The following is a 23,879-nucleotide window of genomic DNA, read 5'->3' as shown; positions in this document are numbered from 1 at the left end:
TTAGATTAGATAATGAAATATATGCCACAGATATCATAATCCAAAAACAATAAATTTAACAGAAGAGACCACTTTAGAGTATTTATATATAGGGTCACTCTTCTTTAACGCCCCCTCAAATACTTCTGACCTCTTTATATTTTTTTATGATTTTCCAAACAAAATGACTTATAATACAGAAAACAATGTCAATCCATAGAGGTATACATCCATAACAAAGCAAAAATATACAATATATAACGGTGAAAAAAAGGCAAAAAGAAACAATTAACCCAGGATATTTTAAGCTTAAAGGGACAGTATACTGAAAAATAGTTTTTCACTTAATGTGTTTACAATTGCTTTTTTTACCAACTGCAGAGAAAAAAATGTATGAAAATTAGCTTTTTATGTTTTTTTTGTGTATGTTAAAGCTCTGATTTTGTGTTTTGAAGCCACAACCTAATAAAATGGGTTGAGCTTGTAGGTATAATCAGATCTTATTACTGTATCAGATTGTGTACATATACATGTGTCTTTATCTTATATCTGTAGGTATAATCAGATCTCATTACTGTATCACATTGTGTACATATACACGCTTCTTTATCTTATATCTGTAGGTATAATCAGATCTCATTACTGTATCACATTGTGTACATATACACGCTTCTTTATCTTATATCTGTAGGTATAATCTGATCTCATTACTGTATCAGATTGTGTACATATACATGTGTCTTTATCTTATATCTGTAGGTATAATCAGATCTCATTACTATATCACATTGTGTACATATACATGTGTCTATATCTTATATCTGTAGGTATAATCAGATCTCATTACTTTATCACATTATGTACATATACATGTGTCTTTATCTTATATCTGTAGGTATAATCAGATCTCATTACTGTATCACATTGTGTACATATACATGCTTCTTTATCTTATATCTGTAGGTATAATCAGATCTCATTACTATATCACATTGTGTACATATACACGCTTCTTTATCTTATATCTGTAGGTATAATCTGATCTTATTACTGTATCAGATTGTGTACATATACCTGCTTCTTTATCTTATATCTGTAGGTATAATCAGATCTCATTACTGTATCACATTGTGTACATATACGTGTCTTTATCTTATATCTGTAGGTATAATCAGATCTCATTACTGTATCACATTGTGTACATATACATGTGTCTTTATCTTATATCTGTAGGTATAATCAGATCTCATTACTGTATCACACTGTGTACATATACATGTGTCTTTATCTTATATCTGTAGGTATAATCAGATCTCATTACTGTATCACACTGTGTACATATACATGTGTCTTTATCTTATATCTGTAGGTATAATCAGATCTCATTACTGTATCACACTGTGTACATATACATGTGTCTTTATCTTATATCTGTAGGTATAATCAGATCTCATTACTGTATCACATTGTCTACATATACATGTGTCTGTATCTTATATCTGTAGGTACAATCAGATCTCATTACTGTATCATATTGTGTACATATACATGTGTCTTTATCTTATATATGTAGGTATAATCAGATCTCATTACTGTATCACACTGTGTACATATACATGTGTCTGTATCTTATATCTGTAGGTATTATCAGATCTCATTACTTTATCACACTGTGTACATATACATGTGTCTTTATCTTATATCTGTAGGTATAATCAGATCTCATTACTATATCACACTGTGTACATATACATGTGTCTGTATCTTATATCTGTAGGTATAATCAGATCTCATTACTTTATCACACTGTGTACATATACATGTGTCATTATCTTATATATGTAGGTATAATCAGATCTCATTACTGTATCACACTGTGTACATATACATGTGTCTTTATCTTATATCTGTAGGTATAATCAGATCTCATTACTATATCACACTGTGTACATATACATGTGTCTTTATCTTATATCTGTAGGTATAATCAGATATCATTACTTTATCACATTGTGTACATATACATGTCTTTATCTTATATCTGTAGGTATAATCAGATCTCATTACTTTATCACATTGTGTACATATACATGTGTCTGTATCTTATATCTGTAGGTATAATCAGATCTCATTACTTTATCACATTGTGTACATATACATGTGTCTGTATCTTATATCTGTAGGTATAATCAGATCTCATTACTATATCACACTGTGTACATATACATGTGTCTTTATCTTATATCTGTAGGTATAATCAGATCTCATTACTATATCACATTGTGTACATATACACGCTTCTTTATCTTATATCTGTAGGTATAATCAGATCTCATTACTTTATCACACTGTGTACATATACATGTGTCTGTATCTTATATATGTAGGTATAATCAGATCTCATTACTGTATCACATTGTGTACATATACCTGCTTCTTTATCTTATATCTGTAGGTATAATCAGATCTCATTACTTTATCACATTGTGTACATATACATGTGTCTGTATCTTATATATGTAGGTATAATCAGATCTCATTACTGTATCACATTGTGTACATATACCTGCTTCTTTATCTTATATCTGTAGGTATAATCAGATCTCATTACTGTATCACACTGTGTACATATACATGCTTCTTTATCTTATATCTGTAGGTATAATCAGATCTCATTACTTTATCACATTGTGTACATATACATGTCTTTATCTTATATCTGTAGGTATAATCAGATCTCATTACTGTATCACACTGTGTACATATACATGTGTCTTTATCTTATATCTGTAGGTATAATCAGATCTCATTACTGTATCACATTGTGTACATATACATGCTTCTTTATCTTATATCTGTAGGTATAATCAGATCTCATTACTTTATCACATTGTGTATATATACATGTGTCTGCATCTTATATCTGTAGGTATAATCAGATCTCATTACTTTATCACACTGTGTACATATACCTGCTTCTTTATCTTATATCTGTAGGTATAATCAGATCTCATTACATTATCACATTGTGTACATATACATGTGTCTGTATCTTATATCTGTAGGTATAATCATATCTCATTACTGTATCGCATTGTGTACATATACCTGCTTCTATATCTTATATCTGTAGGTATAATCAGATCTCATTACTGTATCACACTGTGTACATATACATGTGTCATTATCTTATATATGTAGGTATAATCAGATCTCATTACTGTATCACACTGTGTACATATACATGTGTCTTTATCTTATATCTGTAGGTATAATCAGATCTCATTACTTTATCACACTGTGTACATATACCTGCTTCTTTATCTTATATCTGTAGGTATAATCAGATCTCATTACTTTATCACATTGTGTACATATACATGTGTATTTATCTTATATCTGTAGGTATAATCAGATCTCATTACTTTATCACACTGTGTACATATACATGTGTCTTTATCTTATATCTGTAGGTATAATCAGATCTCATCACTGTATCACATTGTGTACATATACCTGCTTCTTTATCTTATATCTGTAGGTATAATCAGATCTCATTACTTTATCACATTGTGTACATATACATGTGTCTTTATCTTATATCTGTAGGTATAATCAGATCTCATTACTGTATCACACTGTGTACATATACATGTGTCTTTATCTTATATCTGTAGGTATAATCAGATCTCATTACTTTATCACACTGTATACATATACATGTGTCTTTATCTTATATCTGTAGGTATAATCATATCTCATTACTGTATCGCATTGTGTACATATACCTGCTTCTTTATCTTATATCTGTACATAAAACAATCACCAGTAATTGGAGAGAACAATGGAAAATCAACATTTTATTACCTTATCTCTGCTATATCCCACTGGGAGTATAATTTCTTTTGCTGGCTGTGTTTACAAAGCTTATCTATAGCTGGGACCTGCGGCCACAAACTTTCAGAATAGGTGGAGATACCACATGCTAAATCAGTTATTTCAAATGCCAATATAAGGGTAAAGGAGCTACTTGTAAACAATTTAATACACTCCAGCAGGTAAAGTGGATCATTGGGAACAAATTAAAGGGGAGACATTTTTTGAGTAAACTGTCCCTTTAATATCGACACTGAATTAACTTAAAAATTATAAGGAAAAAAGACAGGAAAAAAAAGGAGAGAGAAGAAACTCTAAATCAAAAGCAATCAAATTGCGAAGCATTATAGATAGCATTTGAGGGGTCGACTTGCTGGGTATTGACCTTGTAAAATTACATTTTGTAATAAAATTAATTCTTGCAATAGGTAAATAATCCTAGTTTGTGTGTCAAAAGTTAGAGAATAATGAACTCCACTTCCAAAAAAAGATTTTTGTCTTCCTTTCTGAAAGAATAAATGATCATATTGATCATGACTCAATTGAAACCTCATACCTTTAATCAAATCTTCCAATCTTGGGGAAATTTGGAATTTAATATTTTTAAAATAAAATTCCAGTCTAATAATATCACAGTATTAACTAAATCTCGTATAGATGTGTAGATACCAAAGCGCCAAAAAAGGCTGGGTCTGATTAGATGAGAGCTTATACTTGGTATAAAATATGATTACAATTTATTTATACAAGTGGACAAACATGGATCCATGTTTGTCCACTTGTATAAATAAATTGTAATCATATTTTATACCAAGTATAAGCTCTCATCTAATCAGACCCAGCCTTTTTTGGCGCTTTGGTATCTACACATCTATACTCAATTCTCTTTTTTGACTACTAGAAGTCAAAGCCAAAGCTAAAGGTCCACCATTTGAGGCAGGCGCATAGTGTACCCCCCCTATCACATTAACTAAATCTCGGCTAGATTACAAGTTTTGCGGTATGAGGGGTGCGGTGCTAACTTGCACGTTATTGTCACCGCTCACTTCCCTACAGCGCTGGTATTACAGGTTTACAAAAACCCGGCATTATCAGGCAAGAAGTGAGCGTAGAGCAAAATTGTGCTCCATACCGCACTCCAATACCAGCGCTGCTGAAAGCTGCAGTGAGCTGGTTTTACGTGCTTGTGCACGATTTCCCCATAGACATCAATGGGGAGAGCCGGCTGAAAAAAAGTCTAACACCTGCAATAAAGCAGCGTTAAGCTCAGTAACGATGCCCCATTGATTCCTATGTGGAAACAAATTTTATGTTTACACCTAACACACTAACATGAACCCAGAGTCTAAACACCCCTTATCTTACACTTATTAACCCCTAATCTGCCGCTCCGGACATCGCCGACACCTACATTATACTTATTAACCCCTAATCTGCCACTCCGGACATCGCCACCACTATAATAAAGATATTAACCTCTAAACCGCCGCACTCCCACCTCGCAAACACTAGTTAAATGTTATTAACCCCTAATCTGATGCCCCTAACATCGCCGCCACCTACCCACATTTATTAACCACTAATCTGCCGCCCCCAACGTCGCCGTCACTATACTAAATTTATTAATCCCTAAACCTAAGTATAACCCTAACTCTAACACCCCCTAACTTAAAAATAATTAAAATAAATCTAAATAAAAATTACTATCATTACCTAAATAATTCCTATTTAAAACTAAATACTTACCTATAAAATAAACCCTAAACTAGCTACAATATAACTAATAGTTACATTGTATCTAGCTTAGGGTTTAATTTTATTTCACAGGCAAGTTTGTATTTATTTTAACTAGGTAGAATAGTTGCTAAACAGTTATTAACTATTTACTAACTACCTAGCTAAAATAAATACAAATTTACATGTAAAATAAAACCTAACCTGCCTTACACTAATACCTAACGTTACACTACAATTAAATAAATTAATTAAATACAATTACCTAAATTACAAAAAATAAAAAAACAAAATTATCAGATATTTAAACTAATTAAACCTAATCTAATAGCCCTATCAAAATAAAAAAGCCCCCCAAAAATAAAAAAAAACCCTAGCCTAAACTAAACTACCAATAGCCCTTAAAAGGGCCTTTTGCTGGGCATTGCCCCAAAGCAATCAGCTCTTTTACCTATAAAAAAATACAAACAAACCCCCAACAGTAAAACCCACCACCCACACAACCAACCCCCCAAATAAAATCCTAACTAAAAAAACCTAAGCTCCCCATTGCCCTGAAAAGGGCATTTGGATGGGCATTGTTTTACTGTTGAGGGGGTTGTTTGTAAAAGAGCTGATTTCTTTGGGGCAATGCCCCGCAAAAGGCCCTTTTAAGGAAGGGCTATTGGTAGTTTAGTTTAGGCTGTTTTTTTTATTTTGGGGGGGGGCTTTTTTATTTTGATAGGGCTATTAGATTAGGTGTAATTAGTTTAAATATCTGATAATTTCTTTTTTTTTTACATTTTTTTTATTGAGGTATATCAAAACATAACAAAATACAATTCACATTCGGCAAATGACACAAGCAGTCTGTTGCAAGTATTTAGACTATTGCAGCATAATCTATGTCCACCTTATATAACATTAGAGCACATAACATCTAAAATGAATAATTCCCAGTGGAGCTCAAGTTATAATGATACACTTGTATTAACATAATAATAAAACCTCAAATATTTTTTCTGTTTTGTATATATTTCAAAATAGCATTATTTTAACAAGCAAGCGTTTAAACAAACACACTCTTTCAATATCGCACCATAGGATAACTAAAATAAATGAGCATGGGTTCACTCTTAAGATCCATATTATAAGAGGAAGGGTAATAATTTAAAAATAAAATAAGAAGCATACCTCTAATTCTATGTAGGAATAGCAGGTGCTGTAAAATTTAATGATAGAGTAAATTTAACTGAGTAATATCGCGTAATACCTAAGAATTTTGTCATATATATTCTTTAAGGGGCATAAACTATAATAATCTAACAGACTAGAATAATAGTACCAATGTTGTCCCTATAATTTATATATTATCTGCCTATAAGTCATTACATTACTTACTATAAACATATGCTTCTTAAAATTAAGACAAATACTTAAAGTTTGGGGACAGTTTAATGGAATCTGTGTTCTTCTGCTTATCCAGAAAACAGATATAAGTATGGGGGAGCGGATCCAATATTAGAAATGTCTTTGAAAGGGGCATTTTTGTATCATGGGGTCATCACTCACACAAAAATGAGGTATGCATATCAGCCTCCACTCTGTGGAGAATATAAATATATATGGGCATGCAGCGGACCAAAAGTAAAAATAGCAGCTATGTTAATAGGTACATGTAAAGACTCAGGGAAATAAGAGGCTAACAATCTAGATTAGCCTAAATTATTAGATAGCAACCAATCTCCCTACAGTCAAATATAATAACCAAAGTACTTAAATCTCTAGTATCAGGGATAAAATATAATATCCTTTACTAAGGATTCTCTAGGAGTTTACTATAGGCTATTTCATAGTTCTAATATCTTCTTTAATGAAGGTACCAACAGAACAGTAAAGACCCACTTCACTAGTAAATTAAAAATGGGGATTGTACTCCCACCTAGTGGACAGATTCAGTATATATGTATGGTCACTAGCTGGTGAAGAGTATATTGGGAATGTATTGTCTGAGGAACCAATATATAGTGTGATATATATGGGCTTCTGATTGCTGCATACCCAAATTGAATCAGTATGGTTAGTTCCCTTTATGGCCTATAGAAATAAAACATTACACAAGTACCTTTTGACAAAAGCTTACATACAAAATAAACAAAAAAATACTAAACTTTGAGCATTTTAACCCAGAAAATACAGAATTCACAAACATTTTAGTAAAAGCTTTAAACTATGAATAGGAATAAACTTTAAACTAGGCAGAGAACCATATATACAGTATAGCTTAAGGACTGGGCCACAGATCATAACAGGAGCAAAATGTTCAACTGTAAACAAGATAAATGTCCCACATATTTTCCTGAGACTAGGATTTCAGACATTACTGTCATCATTAAAAGTTCCAGATAAAACAAGAATAAGTAGCAACATGGAAATAATCAAGCATGTTACCGCCTGGCAGTAGAGGTTGTTGTGGCTGACCAACAATAGAAGGAATCTCCTATCCCACTCCTGTACTTGAGAATGCTTGCCCCGGGTAAATCGTATAAGGTGGTGTCAGATCTCTGTGGTTTAATTTGTCGATTTCTTGCGAGAACCTGTCTGTTAGAGGAGCTAAAGAGTCAGTACTCACTATTTCAGGCAAGGACATGGTGATCTCCTCCTTAGAAAATGTCCGGGCAGGCCATTGCCAATATGAGGTCAGGTAGCTAGGGCCCATCACCACCAGCCTCATTGTGGAAGATTTATCTATTCTTAGGCTGCCTTTTAAATCACTTTGTGGGATCCCTCGTTCTTCCCTCCTGCAGGCTGGGCATTCATTAATCTGTCCCTGAGGGTTGGCTGCATCCTGCAAGACATAATCTGTCATTGTTGTCTTGAGATTCCCATCAGTCAGCCTTTGTCGTCCCTTGAGCGGCAATCCTTCAGAGATAGCTTTCGTAGAATCAAGCTGACTACCATCTCCTGACGTTTGTATCTGCAAAGCGTCCAAAGTCTGGAGCATAGTCCTTTCAAAGTTTACTAGCAGAGCATGTAGTGCCTGTGAGATGATCTCCATGTTGCATCAGTAATCTAGGCAATTGAGGATGACACACGCTAGACTGAACTCCACTAGGCTCCAGTTCCCAGTTAAGGGACATAGGCCTCACTGCGAAAATGTCTCTCTATAGCTGTTAAAGCATGCCAAAGAGCATAGGTCAGGAGAGTGCTTAATGGGCAAGCCCCCACATATCTTCAGGACTATTGATGTACACCAACTTCCAAAAAATTGGTGAATTAGCTCATAAAATAAAAACTATTATGAGGAGTTCCTCCAAGGCACGTCCTGCCACTTCTGCATCAGGCTCCGCCCCCTGATAATTTATTTTTTTATTTTTTGTAATTTAGTGGGGGTTTTTTTAATTTAGGTAATTGTATTTAATTAATTTAATTTATTTAATTGTAGTGTAATGTTAGGTGTTAGTTTTATTTTACAGGTGAATTTGTATTTATTTTAGCTAGGTAGTTAGTAAATAGTTAATAACTATTTAGTAACTATTCTACCTAGTTAAAATAAATAAAAACTTGCCTGTAAAATAAAAATAAACCAAAAACCTTGAATTTTAGGGCACAACCACAAAAAGTGGAGCAAATCTGCCTTTGGATGACAGCATCTAGGACACAAACTCTCTTCACTAGACCTACACTTTGAAAGATCAATATTTTTTTATTAAATTCAAATAATTTTTTACCTAGACGTAAAATTCCTTAGATTATAGGAAATAAATTACTCGATAAACCTTCAAAGGTTTTGAGAGTCCATTTTCTATATCAACCACGTATTCTGAACAATTTTTTATCCTGTTTGTGTATACTGTGCGCCCCCTATTGACAGTGTGCAACTTTTTTCTGCTCTGTCCTGTGATCATGATTCAGATAAAGCATGCAATTTAATTAAAACTTTCCAATAGACTTCTGTGACGGATACTCTGGCTACCCCGACTGGGTAGCTCCGCCACACGGGTCCTGCTTCCTCCCTGCTGACTGCAGCTATGTAACTGGCAACTGACCACAGCCTGTAGCCACCCCTGATGCCCAACAGCACCAGTATTCAGGGTCCCACCCTGTGGCAGACTCCGGCTACCCAGACTAGGTAGCTCTGCCAGAGGGTCCTTCCTCTACCTGGAACAGACTGCTATGTTTCCCAGGAAAGTGATTTTAGCTGGAGCCCACCCAAATAACTAGACATACTAGCATTCAGGTGAAATAGGAACTGATTTTATTGGAAAACACACACTCTTATATACACAAAGCTCATCTTGATTAGGCACTGGACAATCCCACAATTTTCCCGCCATTCCCGCCCCTCCAGACAGACCGGCGCCTCCATAGCAGCCATAGTCCCACAGAATCCCAGGACCCAGGGGTGACGGTTTCGGGGTGATCCCGGGGGAGCGGCAGCACTTCCAGGATGTCAATTGAAAGCTCTCGGTCCCCAGATGCCACAGTCCAAAAAGCGGCGTGATTCGTTACTGGAGCTACTGGAGCTACAGCCCGATAAAGATTGGGGGGTAGGGGTGTCCGAAACCCCCAGTTCCCAAAGTAGTTCCCCTCCGGCAATTCCACCACCTCCTGTCCTCCCTAGGGGCTACCAATCCCCCAAAGAAGCTCTGGGGCAAAGGGCCGCTGGAGCGACCAGGGGTAAAGTTAGCGGGTGTCCTGCTGTTCTGTGGCCAACCAGGAGTTCCAGGAGCCCGGCCAGCCTGAGAGAGGTTAGGCGGTTGTCCGTTGAGAGGCAGCTAATCGGGAGTTCCAGGAGCCCGGTCAGCCTAGGAGGGTTTTTCCGGTCAGAGGCCAGGTCTTCTCTGACAAAGTACTTGTGACAAAACCAAGCAACCAAAAGCTTCCAGAGACCACGGTTGCTCTGAGGAGCCCAAAACCACTGAGAAACAACAGGGATGAGGTAGTAAGGGGGTTGGGGGTTAGCCTTGGGGGTCTAGTATCTGTGACATCTCCCACCCCTCCAGTTGGGCAGACCAGGCTAGACCCTTAGTGGGTCGGCTTGGGGCTGTCCGACGGTGGCCCTCCAATTCTCGGTTGCTGGGGAAGGTTATCCCATCTCTCCTGGGCTTGGGGCATCTTGGGGGGTTCCTGCTGGCGTTTATCCGCTGCACCCTAGGCGCAGGGACAGTCACACAACGTCCCAAACAAGTTTGCCATGGCCGGCTCCCAAACATTTGTTCTCCCACAAATTCCAGTGTCCTTAAGTTCCATGGCCACGCTGCCTCCCTCTGTGACACTTTGTTGAGTACCGGTTGACCCACCCACAAACAAAGCCAGTGCCAGTTTCCCGGCTGTATCCCCAACCCAGACTGTAGGTTGAGGTTGCTCCTTGGTGGGGCAGGCAAGACTCAGGTGCCCAAACTGGTGGCACCAAATGCAGGGGTGGGTATCTAACAAAGCCATTGCCGGTTTCCCGGCTGTAGGTGGAAGTTGCTCCTTGGTGGGGCAGGAAAAACTCGGGTGCCCAAACTTGTGGAACCAACTGCATGAGCGGGTACCCCTTGGCCTGCCCCTGCCCTGTGAGTAATACTCTGGGAAGAGAAAAGGGTACAGACCCTGCCAAGCTACTGAGGGGAGAGAACGTCTGTCTCTTCTCCCGAGAAGGAGATCTACCGCTGGGGAGGGAGGTCAGCTACCTCTGCTCCATAGGAAACAGCTCTGCCGCTGGGGAGGAAGACCGACTGTCTCCTCCCCCGGCAAGGGGTTCTGTATAAGGGGAGGGAGGACGACTACCTCCGCTCCCAGGGGATGGCTCTGCAGCTGGAGAGAGAGAACGACTGTCTCCTCACCCGGCTCTGCCGCTGGGGAGAGAGACCAACTGTCTCCTCTCCCAGAAAGGGGTTCTGCTTACAGAAAGGGAGGATGACTACCTCCGCTTCCAGGGGATGGCTCTGCCACTGGGGAGAGAGACCGACTGTCTCCTCTGCCTGCTCCTGGCTCTGCCGCTGGGGAGAGAGACCGACTGTCTCCTCTCTCAGGAAGGGGTTCTGTGTAAGGGGAGGGAGGACGACTACCTCCACTCCCAGGGGATGGCTCTGCCACTGGGGAAAGAGACCGACTGTCTCCTTTCCCAGGAAGGGGTTCTGTGTAAAGGGAGGGAGGACGACTACCTCCGCTCCCAGGGGATGGCTCTGCCGCTGGGGAGAGAGAACGACTGTCTCCTCACCCGGCTCTGCCGCTGGGGAGAGAGACCAACTGTCTCCTCTCCCAGAAAGGGGTTCTGCTTACAGAGAGGGAGGATGACTACCTCCGCTTCCAGGGGATGGCTCTGCCACTGGGGAGAGAGACCGACTGTCTCCTTTGCCTGCTCCTGGCTCTGCCGCTGGGGAGAGAGACCGACTGTCTCCTCTCTCAGGAAGGGGTTCTGTGTAAGGGGAGGGAGGACGACTACCTCCACTCCCAGGGGATGGCTCTGCCACTGGGGAAAGAGACCGACTGTCTCCTCTCCCAGGAAGGGGTTCTGTGTAAGGGGAGGGAGGACAAATACCTCCGCTCCCAGGGGATGGCTCTGCCGCTGGGGAGAGAGACCGATTGTCTCCTCTCCCAGGAAGGGGTTCTGCTTACGGGGAGGGAGGATGACTACCTCCGCTCCCAGGCGATGGCTCTGCCGCTGGGGAGAGAGAACGACTGTCTCCTTTCCCTGCTCCTGGCTCTGCCGCTGGGGAGAGAGACCGACTGTCTCCTCTCCCAGAAAGGGGTTCTGCTTACGGGGAGGGAGGACGACTACCTCCGCTCCCAGGGGATGGCTCTGACACTGGGGAGAGAGACGGACTGTCTCCTTTCCCTGCTCCTTGCTCTGCCGCTGGGGAGAGAGACCGACTGTCTCCTCTCACAGGAAGGGGTTCTGCTTACGGGGAGGGAGGACGACTACCTCTGCTTCCAGGGGATGGCTCTGCCACTGGGGAGAGAGACCGACTGTCTCCTCTCCCAGGAAGGTGTTCTGCTTATGTAGAGGGAGGACGACTACCTCCGCTCCCAGGGGATGGCTCTGCCGCTGGGGACAGAGATGGACTGTCTCCTTTCCCTGCTCCTGGCTCTGCTGCTGGGGAGAGAGACCGACTGTCTCCTCTCCCAGGAAGGGCTTCTGCTTACGGGGAGGGAGGACGACTACCTCCACTCCCAGGGGATGGCTCTGCCACTGGGGAGAGAGACCGAAAACCCGAATTTCTCTTTCATGATTCAGATAGAGCATGCAATTTTAAACAACTTTCCAATTTACTTTTATTATCAGTTTTTCTTCATTCTCTTGGTATCTTTTGTTGAAAAGCAGCTACGTAAGCTCAACTTCTGGAGCACTATATGGCAGCATTTTAGCAAAAATGTTATCTATTTGCAAGAGCACTAGACGGCATACTATTTCCTGCCATATAGTGCTCCAGATGCCTACCTATGGATCTCTTCAACACAGAATAACATGGGAACGAATTCCAATTTTCTTCACATAGCAGAATATGTTCTATTTATTTATAAATACATATTTCTATATATATTTTGGTACAACACACAGAGAAAACCCAGCACTCACTTACAAGCTCTCAGCTAAGATTTAAAAGCAAAAATGGAAAGGTTAGTCACCGCATCTGGCCAAATGGGACAAGCTCAGGTACCACGTCAAGGTCCTTTCCAATACCTGAGACCCTAAAACAGCCACACAATGCAAGCTTTCAAATCCAAACAAACTGAAAACAAGGGAAGGGTGCACAGGAATATGTAACCACCCTAGACATATACAAAACACGGAAGGGAACTACAGGGAGTGCAGAATTACTAGGCAAATGAGTATTTTGACCACATCATCCTCTTTATGCATGTTGTCTTACTCCAAGCTGTATAGGCTTGAAAGCCTACTACCAATTAAGCATATTAGGTGATGTGCATCTCTGTAATGGGAAGGGGTGTGGTCTAATGACATCAACACCCTATATCAGGTGTGCATAATTATTAGGCAACTTCCTTTCCTTTGGCAAAATGGGTCAAAAGAAGGACTTGACAGGCTCAGAAAAGTCAAAAATAGTGAGATATCTTGCAGAGGGATGCAGCACTCTTAAAATTGCAAAGCTTCTGAAGCGTGATCATCGAACAATCAAGCGTTTCATTCAAAATAGTCAACAGGGTCGCAAGAAGCGTGTGGAAAAACCAAGGCGCAAAATAACTGCCCATGAACTGAGAAAAGTCAAGCGTGCAGCTGCCAAGATGCCACTTGCCACCAGTTTGGCCATATTTCAGAGCTGCAACATCACTGGAGTGCCCAAAAGCACAAGGTGTGCAATACTCAGAGACATGGCCAAGGTAAGAAAGGCTGAAAGACGACCACCACTGAACAAGACACACAAGCTGAAACGTGAAGACTGGGCCAAGAAATATCTCAAGACTGATTTTTCTAAGGTTTTATGGACTAATGAAATGAGAGTGAGTCTTGATGGGCCAGATGGATGGGCCCGTGGCTGGATTGGTAAAGGGCAGAGAGCTCCAGTCCGACTCAGACGCCAGCAAGGTGGAGGTGGAGTACTGGTTTGGGCTGGTATCATCAAAGATGAGCTTGTGGGGCCTTTTCGGGTTGAGGATGGAGTCAAGCTCAACTCCCAATCCTACTGCCAGTTTCTGGAAGACACCTTCTTCAAGCAGTGGTACAGGAAGAAGTCTGCATCCTTCAAGAAAAACATGATTTTCATGCAGGACAATGCTCCATCACACGCGTCCAAGTACTCCACAGCGTGGCTGGCAAGACAGGGTATAAAAGAAGAAAATCTAATGACATGGCCTCCTTGTTCACCTGATCAAGAACCCCATTGAGAACCTGTGGTCCATCATCAAATGTGAGATTTACATGGAGGGAAAACAGTACACCTCTCTGAACAGTGTCTGGGAGGCTGTGGTTGCTGCTGCACGCAATGTTGATGGTGAACAGATCAAAACACTGACAGAATCCATGGATGGCAGGCTTTTGAGTGTCCTTACAAAGAAAGGTGGCTATATTGGTCACTGATTTGTTTTTGTTTTGTTTTTGAATGTCAGAAATGTATATTTGTGAATGTTGAGATGTTATATTGGTTTCACTGGTAAAAATAAATAATTGAAATGGGTATATATTTGTTTTTTGTTAAGTTGCCTAATAATTATGCACAGTAATAGTCACCTGCACACACAGATATCCCCCTAAAATAGCTATAACTAAAAACAAACTAAAAACTACTTCCAAAACTATTCAGCTTTGATATTAATTAGTTTTTTTGGGTTCATTGAGAACATGGTTGTTGTTCAATAATAAAATTAATCCTCAAAAATACAACTTGCCTAATAATTCTGCACTCCCTGTACACTCTCATACCGGACCGGGTACACATCCCATGACCCTGCAACATGCTCAGCCCTGGGTGCCACTGGCACTCTCAGGAAGCTGTGCTGTCCCCAGAGCCACAAGCAGTTAACCCCAGACAGGTCTGGGTGCAAGAACCATAGGGAAAATTACAAAACAAATTAATACAACACACAGAGAAAACCCAGCATTCACTTACAAGCTCTCAGCTAAGATTTAAAAGCAAAAATGGAAAGGTTAGTCACCGCATCTGGCCAAATGGGACAAGCTCAGGTACCACGTCAAGGTCCTTTCCAATACCTGAGACCCTAAAACAGCCACACAATGCAAGCTTTCAAATCCAAACAAACTGAAAACAAGGGAAGGGTGCACAGGAATATGTAACCACCCTAGACATATACAAAACACAGAAGGGAACTGCACTCTCATACCGGACCGTGTACACATCCCATGACCCTGCAACATGCTCAGCCCTGGGTGCCACTGGCACTCACAGGAAGCTGTGCTGTCCCCAGAGCCACAAGCAGTTAACCCCAGACAGGTCTGGGTGCAAGAACCATAGGGAAAATTACAAAACAAATTAATACAACACACAGAGAAAACCCAGCACTCACTTACAAGCTCTCAGCTAAGATTTAAAAGCAAAAATGGAAAGGTTAGTCACCGCATCTGGCCAAATGGGACAAGCTCAGGTACCATGTCAAGGTCCTTTCCAATACCTGAGACCCTAAAACAGCCACACAATGCAAGCTTTCATATCTAAACAAACTGAAAACAAGGGAAGGGTGCACAGGAATATGTAACCACCCTAGACATATACAAAACACGGAAGGGAACTGCACTCTCATACCGGACCGGGTACACATCCCATGACCCTGCAACATGCTCAGCCCTGGGTGCTACTGGCACTCACTGGTTACATATTCCTGTGCACCCTTCCCTTGTTTTCAGTTTGTTTGGATTTGAAAGCTTGCATTGTGTGGCTGTTTTAGGGTCTCAGGTATTGGAAAGGACCTTGACGTGGTACCTGAGCTTGTCCCATTTGGCCAGATGTGGTAACTAACCTTTCCATTTTTGCTTTTAAATCTTAGCTGAGAGCTTGTGAGTGCTGGGTTTTCTCTGTGTGTTGTATTAATTTGTTTTGTAATTTTCCCTATGGTTCTTGCACCCAGACCTGTCTGGGGTTAACTGCTTGTGGCTCTGGGGACAGCACAGCTTCCTGTGAGTGCCAGTGGCACCCAGGGCTGAGCATGTTGCAGGGTCATGGGATGTGTACCCGGCCCGGTATGAGAGTGCAGTTCCCTTCCGTGTTTTGTATATATATTTTGGTACAATATATATCTATACCTATATATAAATATTCCAGAATAGGGCTTAAGCACTCATGTAACCATCTTACTTGGATTTCTCAAGCCCAGTGTGCATTCCTTATGTAGATATGTACGTATTCCAAGTAATAGGCGCACTCACTGGGTCTTAATCATATTGAATATTTTAATAAGTGAAGTTTCAGGGTTGCCCCTGTCCTCAAACTTAAACAATATGTGCAGCTGCACACTCACCTCATTTATAAACACAATTTTTCCCACCTCCATGGCCTTGTCGGCGGCGTCTCGGAAGCTCATGACGTCACAAAGCACTCACTCAATGTAATAAGATTAAAAGTATCTACATAACACATTATTTAGCACTTACTATTGCTTTCTTGCGTACACTATGTTGCTTATTTATCGTTATTTCCTCATTTGCATATATACTTTGGTATTCTATATTATCCATACTTCCCATTATTTAATATGCCATATTTAGCTACAAAAATTAACTATAGCCCCTGAATTCAAAGATACATTGAAATGAATCATTAGACTTGTAACTTGTCTATCTTTTAACGGTCTCATGGTGAAAAGTGTAAAACATTTGCATTGTTACATCTATTATGGTATCATTGTTTTAAAAGGTCATTATTCTCTGAGATGAAACAGTGCCAATCCAGATGTGTTCAGTCCCCTGGGCATCAATGTACCCAGGGTATAAATCCACCTTGACTCACTCTGTGGAAGAATCTTCGCCCCGTCACCACCACGAGGGGGGGGGGGCAGACACATGATCAATAATTGTGTATCTCAGGTCAGACACCCTATGTTCTGCTTCTGCAAAGTGTCTTGCTACAGGTTGTTCAAATCCCTTATTTTCAATGGCCGTTCTAATGGCCATTCTGTGATTGGCCATACGTGTTCTTAGATTGTCTATCATGTTTCCAACATAGAACCACCCACAAGGACAGTGTAAACTATGTGCGTAGTGGTACACGTTACTCTAGTAAAATTTCTTATTTTTATAAGGATGATAAAAGATTTTTCCAGTACTTAAACCATTGCACGTAATACATCCTAAACACCTGTTGCATCATTTTGTCTGTTGCAACCAGGTGGTAAGGGTGTAACAGTCCCTGAGATCTGATTGTACCAAATGTTCTTTTAACAATTGTGTCCAATATTTATTAATAATGGATAGAATTTTTTCATCACCAGGAGCATATGTGAGTGTCATAGTTAGCCGATCCAATTTGTCCTTATTAATCTTATTGGATATGAGTGAAGTTTGTGTATCCTCTTTTGTACCCTCCCTACATTTTCTTAATATCCTCCTATTGTAACCAAGTCTCTCAAATTGCTTTTTTCATTTCCTGTAGTTTTATTTCTCTATTAGTTTCCTCTGTGTTATTCCTAATGACTCTTTTCATCTGTGAAATTGGGAGGGCTTTTTAAAAATTCTATTTCTCATTTAAGGCACAGAAGAAATAAAGACATTAAAGGAATAGTCTAGTCAAATTTACAATTTAATGATTCAGATAGGGCATGCAATTTTAAACAACTTTCAATTTTACTTTTATCATCAAATTTCTCTTTGTCCCCTTGGTGTTCTTTGTTGAAAACTAAACCTAGGTAAGCTCAAACTGATTTCTAAGCCATTGAAGGCTGCCTCTTATCTCATTGCATTGTGAGTTTGTCACAGCTAGACAGCTCAAGTTCCTATGTGCCATATAGACAACATTGTACACACTCCCGTGGAGTTATTAATAAGTCAGCACTGATTGGCTAAAATGCAAGTCTTTCGAAAGAACTGAGATAAGGGGCAGTCTGCCGAGGCTTAGATACAAGGTAATCACAGAGGTAAAACGTGTATTAATATAACTGTGTTGGTTATGGAAAACTAGGGAATGGGTAATAAAGGGATTATCTTTTTAAACAATAAACATTTTAAGTGTACTGTCCCTTTAAGGCAGCTGTCAGATAAATCAACATTATGAGCTAAATAAGAGTATAAGAGTATAATATTTAAATGTTTGAAATGAAAATTTTACATGTTGTAAAAAATAAGGGAGAAAAGTGTTCTGAAAGAAGATAAATAAGGGTAGACTGTAAAAAAGTGTGGGCAAATAAGTGAGGCTGAGATCCCTAGAAAATTTGAAATAAGTAAGGCAACACTAGCTGCTATAGATGTATATAGGATGGGCTGTACTACCTGCTTGCCAAAAACGGGGGGGGGGGTAGTTGGAGAAATTACTTGCAGTCAGATTCTTGGAATCTGTGCTGTGCTGTTATATCCCCACATGACAGTGGAGTTTGAGATAAAATAATTTTCTCAAGCCAGATGTTGCCTATATTTTCCAGTTTTAGGAGGGTTCTTATGACATAAGTTTACCTTTTTTCTCTATTGCTCAGATATTTTAAAATAAAATGATACACAAAAGTAAATAGCTGTACACTTGATATTGTCCTATGATACCAGCTGAGTGAATGAGAGTTATGTTTCAGGCTGGTATCAGCCACCCGTGGCCCATTTTATTTTCATGATATCACGCTGCTGACGCGTCTGTGTCGTTGTCACATCAGCCCTACAGCTTGTCACAGTACTGTGACATTTCACTCATGTCTGTCATGAACTAACGAACCACTTCCCTCAGTTCCCTGACAGACACCAAAATGGCTGACTCTAGATTTAAATAAATGCTTCGTAGCTGCTCACACTAACGCAAAGCACCAAGGGAATCGTAGTTTATTGCTTCCACTCAGCAGCTTGTGGAAAGGACAATTTTTCACCATTAAACTACAACTCCCAGAAGGCAACACGAGGGAGCGCCCGCTGTGGAGAAATACACCGGTTTGAAAAAAAAAAAAAAATCCCGGTTCGCCATCAGCAGCGTGAGAATCCGGACTGTGGTAGCTCTGTGACCCAGCTGTGTGACTAAAGGTACAAGTGTAAACTAGCTACTACACTGGGAAGTCTGTAATTACCGGTTTGTGGTTTTGGCGGGACCAGGTTGATGTCCCTTCATGAGGTGTCTTCAGAGCCCCTCGTGTGCCCTCTGTCATGTGGGTCTGGGTCTCTGGGCATAAGATCTATATGACACACAATAAATATAATAATGTTAGGAATTATTTTTTCTCCTTCAAATACATTTTTAGGAGGTAGTTGGAGCTTCTTAGAGAAATAGAGAATAAGTAGAATACAATATTGCCAGGCTCAGTTATTAAGTTCCCATCACCCAGAGTAGCAAAAGTATTTTATAAAGCTATAAGTTATGTACATTGTATCTAGTAAGTTGGTAATTTGTGGCATCCTATACCTGTGTATAGTAGAATATATATCTGTAGTTTATATAGATGGATATCTTTACCACTGTGGTTTCTGTACACTGCATTACATACAGCTGTAATTTGTTTATAACCTTGTGTACAGCTCTGTCTCCTATATGTGGCTGTTTCCCCGTATGTAGTGGCGTACGTGGTTGTGTCTCCCCATACACAGTGATGTACGTGGCTGTCCCCTCACACGCAGTGGGTTACGTGGCAGTTTCTCCGTACGCAGCTGTGTACCCCATGTCTCCACGTGGCTGTGGGTTCCCCTCGGCAGTGACGTACGTGGCTGTGGGTTCCCCTCTGCAGTGACGTACGTGGCTGTGGGTTCCCCTCTGCAGTGACGTACGTGACTGTGGGTTCCCCTCGGCAGTGACGTACGTGGCTGTGGGTTCCCCTCGGCAGTGACGTACGTGGCTGTGGGTTCCCCTCGGCAGTGACGTACGTGGCTGTGGGTTCCCCTCGGCAGTGACGTACGTGGCTGTGGGTTCCCCTCTGCAGTGACGTACGTGGCTGTGGGTTCCCCTCTGCAGTGACGTACGTGGCTGTGGGTTCCCCTCTGCAGTGACGTATGTGGCTGTGGCCCCCCCAGGGCTTACGTGTCTGTGGGGTTCTGTATGCAGCGGCACACGTGGCTGTGGTGTCCCGTATGCCGCGGCGTACGTGGCCATGGTTTCCCTACGTGGTGACGTACGTGACCATGCTTTCCCGTACTCGGCGGCGTGCGTGACTGTGGTTTTTCTACGTGGCTGTGGTTTCCCTACACAGCTGCGAATGTGGCAGCGGTTTCCCCTCTGGCACAGAGGATTTTTTTGAGCATTATATTGTCATGTATGTGTATCTCACTATACAGGGTCCTGTATGTGAGGGAGATAAATAGCTCTCAAGCTTAAATTTGCCTTTATAAAATTGTTTGAAGACTCTTTCAGTGCTGGCGAGACTTTTTAGATAATCTCACCAGAGCAGAAATTTTTAGCATCAGGCCCTCAGTCTGTTGTACCAACTTCACTTACAAAAAAATAAATAAAAAAATAAGTTATGCAAGTTTATGCCAACAAAATAAGTTCCAAGAGGTTTATTTGAGGGTTCGATATACCCAGGTGCTAGGGAGCCGCTGGCACCCTACCCTGGTGTAGAGTTCCCACCACTTTCCTCGCCAGTTGCCGCACCTAAAATGTGGAAGGTTGCTTAAAGGAGCATATTAATGTGATAATCCTCTAATTCAGAGCTTCTATGCCAGAACATTTTGGGAATTCATTCATATATGTAATATGACTAAGTAATTAAACTTTTAAAAGTAAACATGGTGGAATCCTGACAAAAGAAATTGTGGTGGAAACAAAGTGCTAGATTCTTTTACTTTTCGGGTTACCTTGTATGAAAACTGCAACTCAAAACTGCACCATGTTCCCAGTCCTCAGCTCTGCTCCCTGCTAACCCTGTATGCTCCACCATATCAACTTAGATTATGTAAGAATTGACCTCCCATCAGAATATAAAATATTAATGGAAGGATATATTGCTTCCCATTGGTTGTCAAATTCTGTTTTTCACATAAACGTAGGTTTTTGTGGAAACCCAAAACTAATAAGCACATTTTGTCTGTCATGTTTTTATTACAGAATCAGTATTAATATTAAACTAATGATAACTGTGTGGTTTTACCTTACTGTAATGGCACAGGAATGTTTTAAAGCAATAACGTATTTCTAGTTCTTCAAGTTCTACTTGCTATATTCATATTTTAGAAGCAGATCAGTTAAGATGGCATCAGAAGACATCTCCCAGTTGGCTGATTCCCTGGCTAAGACCCAAGTTGGAGGAAGAGAGCTGAGCTTTAAAGGCAAAACTCTGAAACTTAACACAGCTAAGGATGGTAAGTGGGACTTGGATGGCCATGTTTTACTGTGAAAACAAAATACTTCCTGTATGTAAGAATAATGAGGCACAAATATGTAAGCAAAAACAGATTACTGCAGTGCACTGACAACAAAAATAACAGCAGTCTTGGAGTTACTATTCAGCATAATGTTAACGCAATGGTAAATTCATTTGTATTATATTGTAATATAATATACCTTTAACCCCTTGGGATTTTCAGACGTACCATTAAATCACGAAAATACAGGGTCTTAAGGACTCTGGTGACATAATGGTACCTCCTCCCTTTTCACCGCATTTTGAGGGGATTGCCAGCTTCTCCCCTCAGCCCCGGAACATGCCACACAACTGAGACACTGTGTCCAGAGTCAGTCACAGCCCAGGCAGTCGTGATCGCTATCATAGCGATTACAATGTTACTGTATCCATAACAGTAACAGAAGTGCAGCTCTGCCTCTCTCAAACTCTGTGTTCCTGAGAAATGCAGAGCTGTTTCTATATTGTGCTTTTGAAATGCTTAATACACCCACACAGACGCACACATAAAAATCACACATAATCAACCCCTTCATAACAGCACTGCCACTGTGATCATTGCATGTGATCAGGGCTGATTTTTTAATTTTTTATAATAGTTCATAATTTTAATAAATGAATTAGTTAGTCGTTATTTAGTGTAAGGGTTAGGCTTTGAGTTTCTAGGATAACATTAACCTCTTGATCACATACCCTTCATTGTCATCATTCCATTCAGCATTGTGATCTGTGGTGATCAGGGCTTTAAATAGTTAAAGTCGTTTTAATAATACCTTGAATAGTTATTAATAATTTATTTAGTGCAAAGGTAAGGGTTTGGGGTTTAGGTTAATGTAAACCCTTTAATCACAGACCCTTCACTGTGATCATTGGTGATCAGACCTGACTTAATTTTGGCATATTTTTTTTAATTTAATCATTAATTGGGGGTAATTTTGAGGTTTTAGATTAGTCTTCAGCCTTATTGAAGCAAGTCACAACCCTAAGGTCTTTAGGGTTTGTTTTTGGGGGGGGTTGAATTAGAGTTAAGGTTTGAACCTGATAACGGACTAGTGAAAGGGAGAATTAACTTTTATAAAGAGAGAGAAAAAAAAGAACCATAAAAAAGTTTTGCATTTATATAATGCTGAAGAGGCTTACAGAATACTTGCGGAGTCAGACAGTGAAACTGCCGCTGCATCTGAAGAGAGGCTGACTGCTTCTGACATTGATGTGGATGACTTATCCAGCCTCTCTGATACTTCTGATGTGCCCCTTTTTATAGTAAAACCTGGCATCACCTGTGACATGCCTTCTGGTGAGCCAGTTGATATCTTAGGCTGTTTTTGCCAAACAGCTTCTTTGAAAATATGTCAGAGTAAACAAACCTTTATGCCCAAAAATTCTTAGAAACTAAGCCAGAATCAACCTATGCCAAACGTAAGATATGGCACAGCACTGACATGGCAGAGATTAAAAGATTTTAGGCGCTGTTGCTTGTTATGGGCGTAATAAAAAAAAAAACTGCCATCAAAATTTATTGGAGCAAAAACTCCATTCTGACTACCCACCTTTTCTCAGTTATTATATCTAGGACCAGACAACAGGTACTTCTCCGGTTTTTACATTTTACTGACAACAGTGTGTGCCCCCCAGAAGTGATCCAAATTGTGACAGGCTTGTCAAAATCCGCCCTATTTTAACATATTTATCTAAAAGATTTTCCCACGTGTATATTCCCAAGTAACACATTTCTATTGATTAGTCGCTAATGCAATTTAAGGGGAGGCTGCTGTTCAAGCAGTACATACCCTTAAAAAGGGCTCCCTATAGGGTACATTTTTACAAACTGTGTGAAAGTACAGCAGGATATACTTATGCCTTCAGATATATACAGGAAGAGACAGCATGTTAGATACTCCAGGTTGTCCACGAGTGGAAAGATATTATAGGACCTTATCCTTCTGTACCTTAACAGGCTACAATTTATATCTAGACAACTTTTGGCACTCAGATTTCTGAAACAAAAAGACATCCATTTTTATGATGCACACTGAAGCCACAGAGCCAGTAATGGAAAGAGGAGGGCACAAGCTAATCGACAAACTAAGGTGTGTTCTTGTTTACAATAAATATATGGTGAGTGGACCTGGCTGACCATTGTTTGCAGCCATACCTGGTACATTGCAAAATCACCATTTGGTATAAAGAAAAGTTGCTATATACCTCACGAAAATGGCAGTCTCCCACTCCTATGTGTTAGACAAGCAGTCAGGCACAGACTCCAAAGTAACTTAACTGGACTACTTAACAATATAGTCACAAATACTTGATTTGAGCAAAATATGAAAACGCTCAATTTCAGATTCCCTTGGGTGTCTATGTTTGAAAATATTATGCCAAGTGGAGGGTATCTT

At 40.2% G+C, this 23,879-nt stretch overlaps 1 protein-coding gene across 1 annotated transcript in view; it reads left to right on the top strand.

Moving 5' to 3' along the window:
- Window positions 1-19,061: 19,061 nt before the first annotated feature.
- RANGAP1 (Ran GTPase activating protein 1) overlaps window positions 19,062-23,879 on the top strand; it is a 126,302-nt gene continuing 121,484 nt past the window's right edge. Inside the window, exons 1-2 of the mRNA XM_053721293.1 lie at window positions 19,062-19,180; window positions 21,315-21,442. Of these exons, the coding sequence (XP_053577268.1) occupies window positions 21,331-21,442 (112 nt within the window). The 5' untranslated portion in view covers window positions 19,062-19,180; window positions 21,315-21,330. The remainder of the gene's footprint in view (window positions 19,181-21,314; window positions 21,443-23,879) is intronic.

This window comes from Bombina bombina, chromosome 7 (genome assembly GCF_027579735.1).
Source record: "Bombina bombina isolate aBomBom1 chromosome 7, aBomBom1.pri, whole genome shotgun sequence".
In the NCBI taxonomy this organism is placed as follows: Eukaryota; Metazoa; Chordata; class Amphibia; order Anura; family Bombinatoridae; genus Bombina; species Bombina bombina.
The sequence above is the reverse complement of the archived record's forward strand: the minus strand, read 5'-3'. Positions and strand labels throughout refer to the sequence as shown.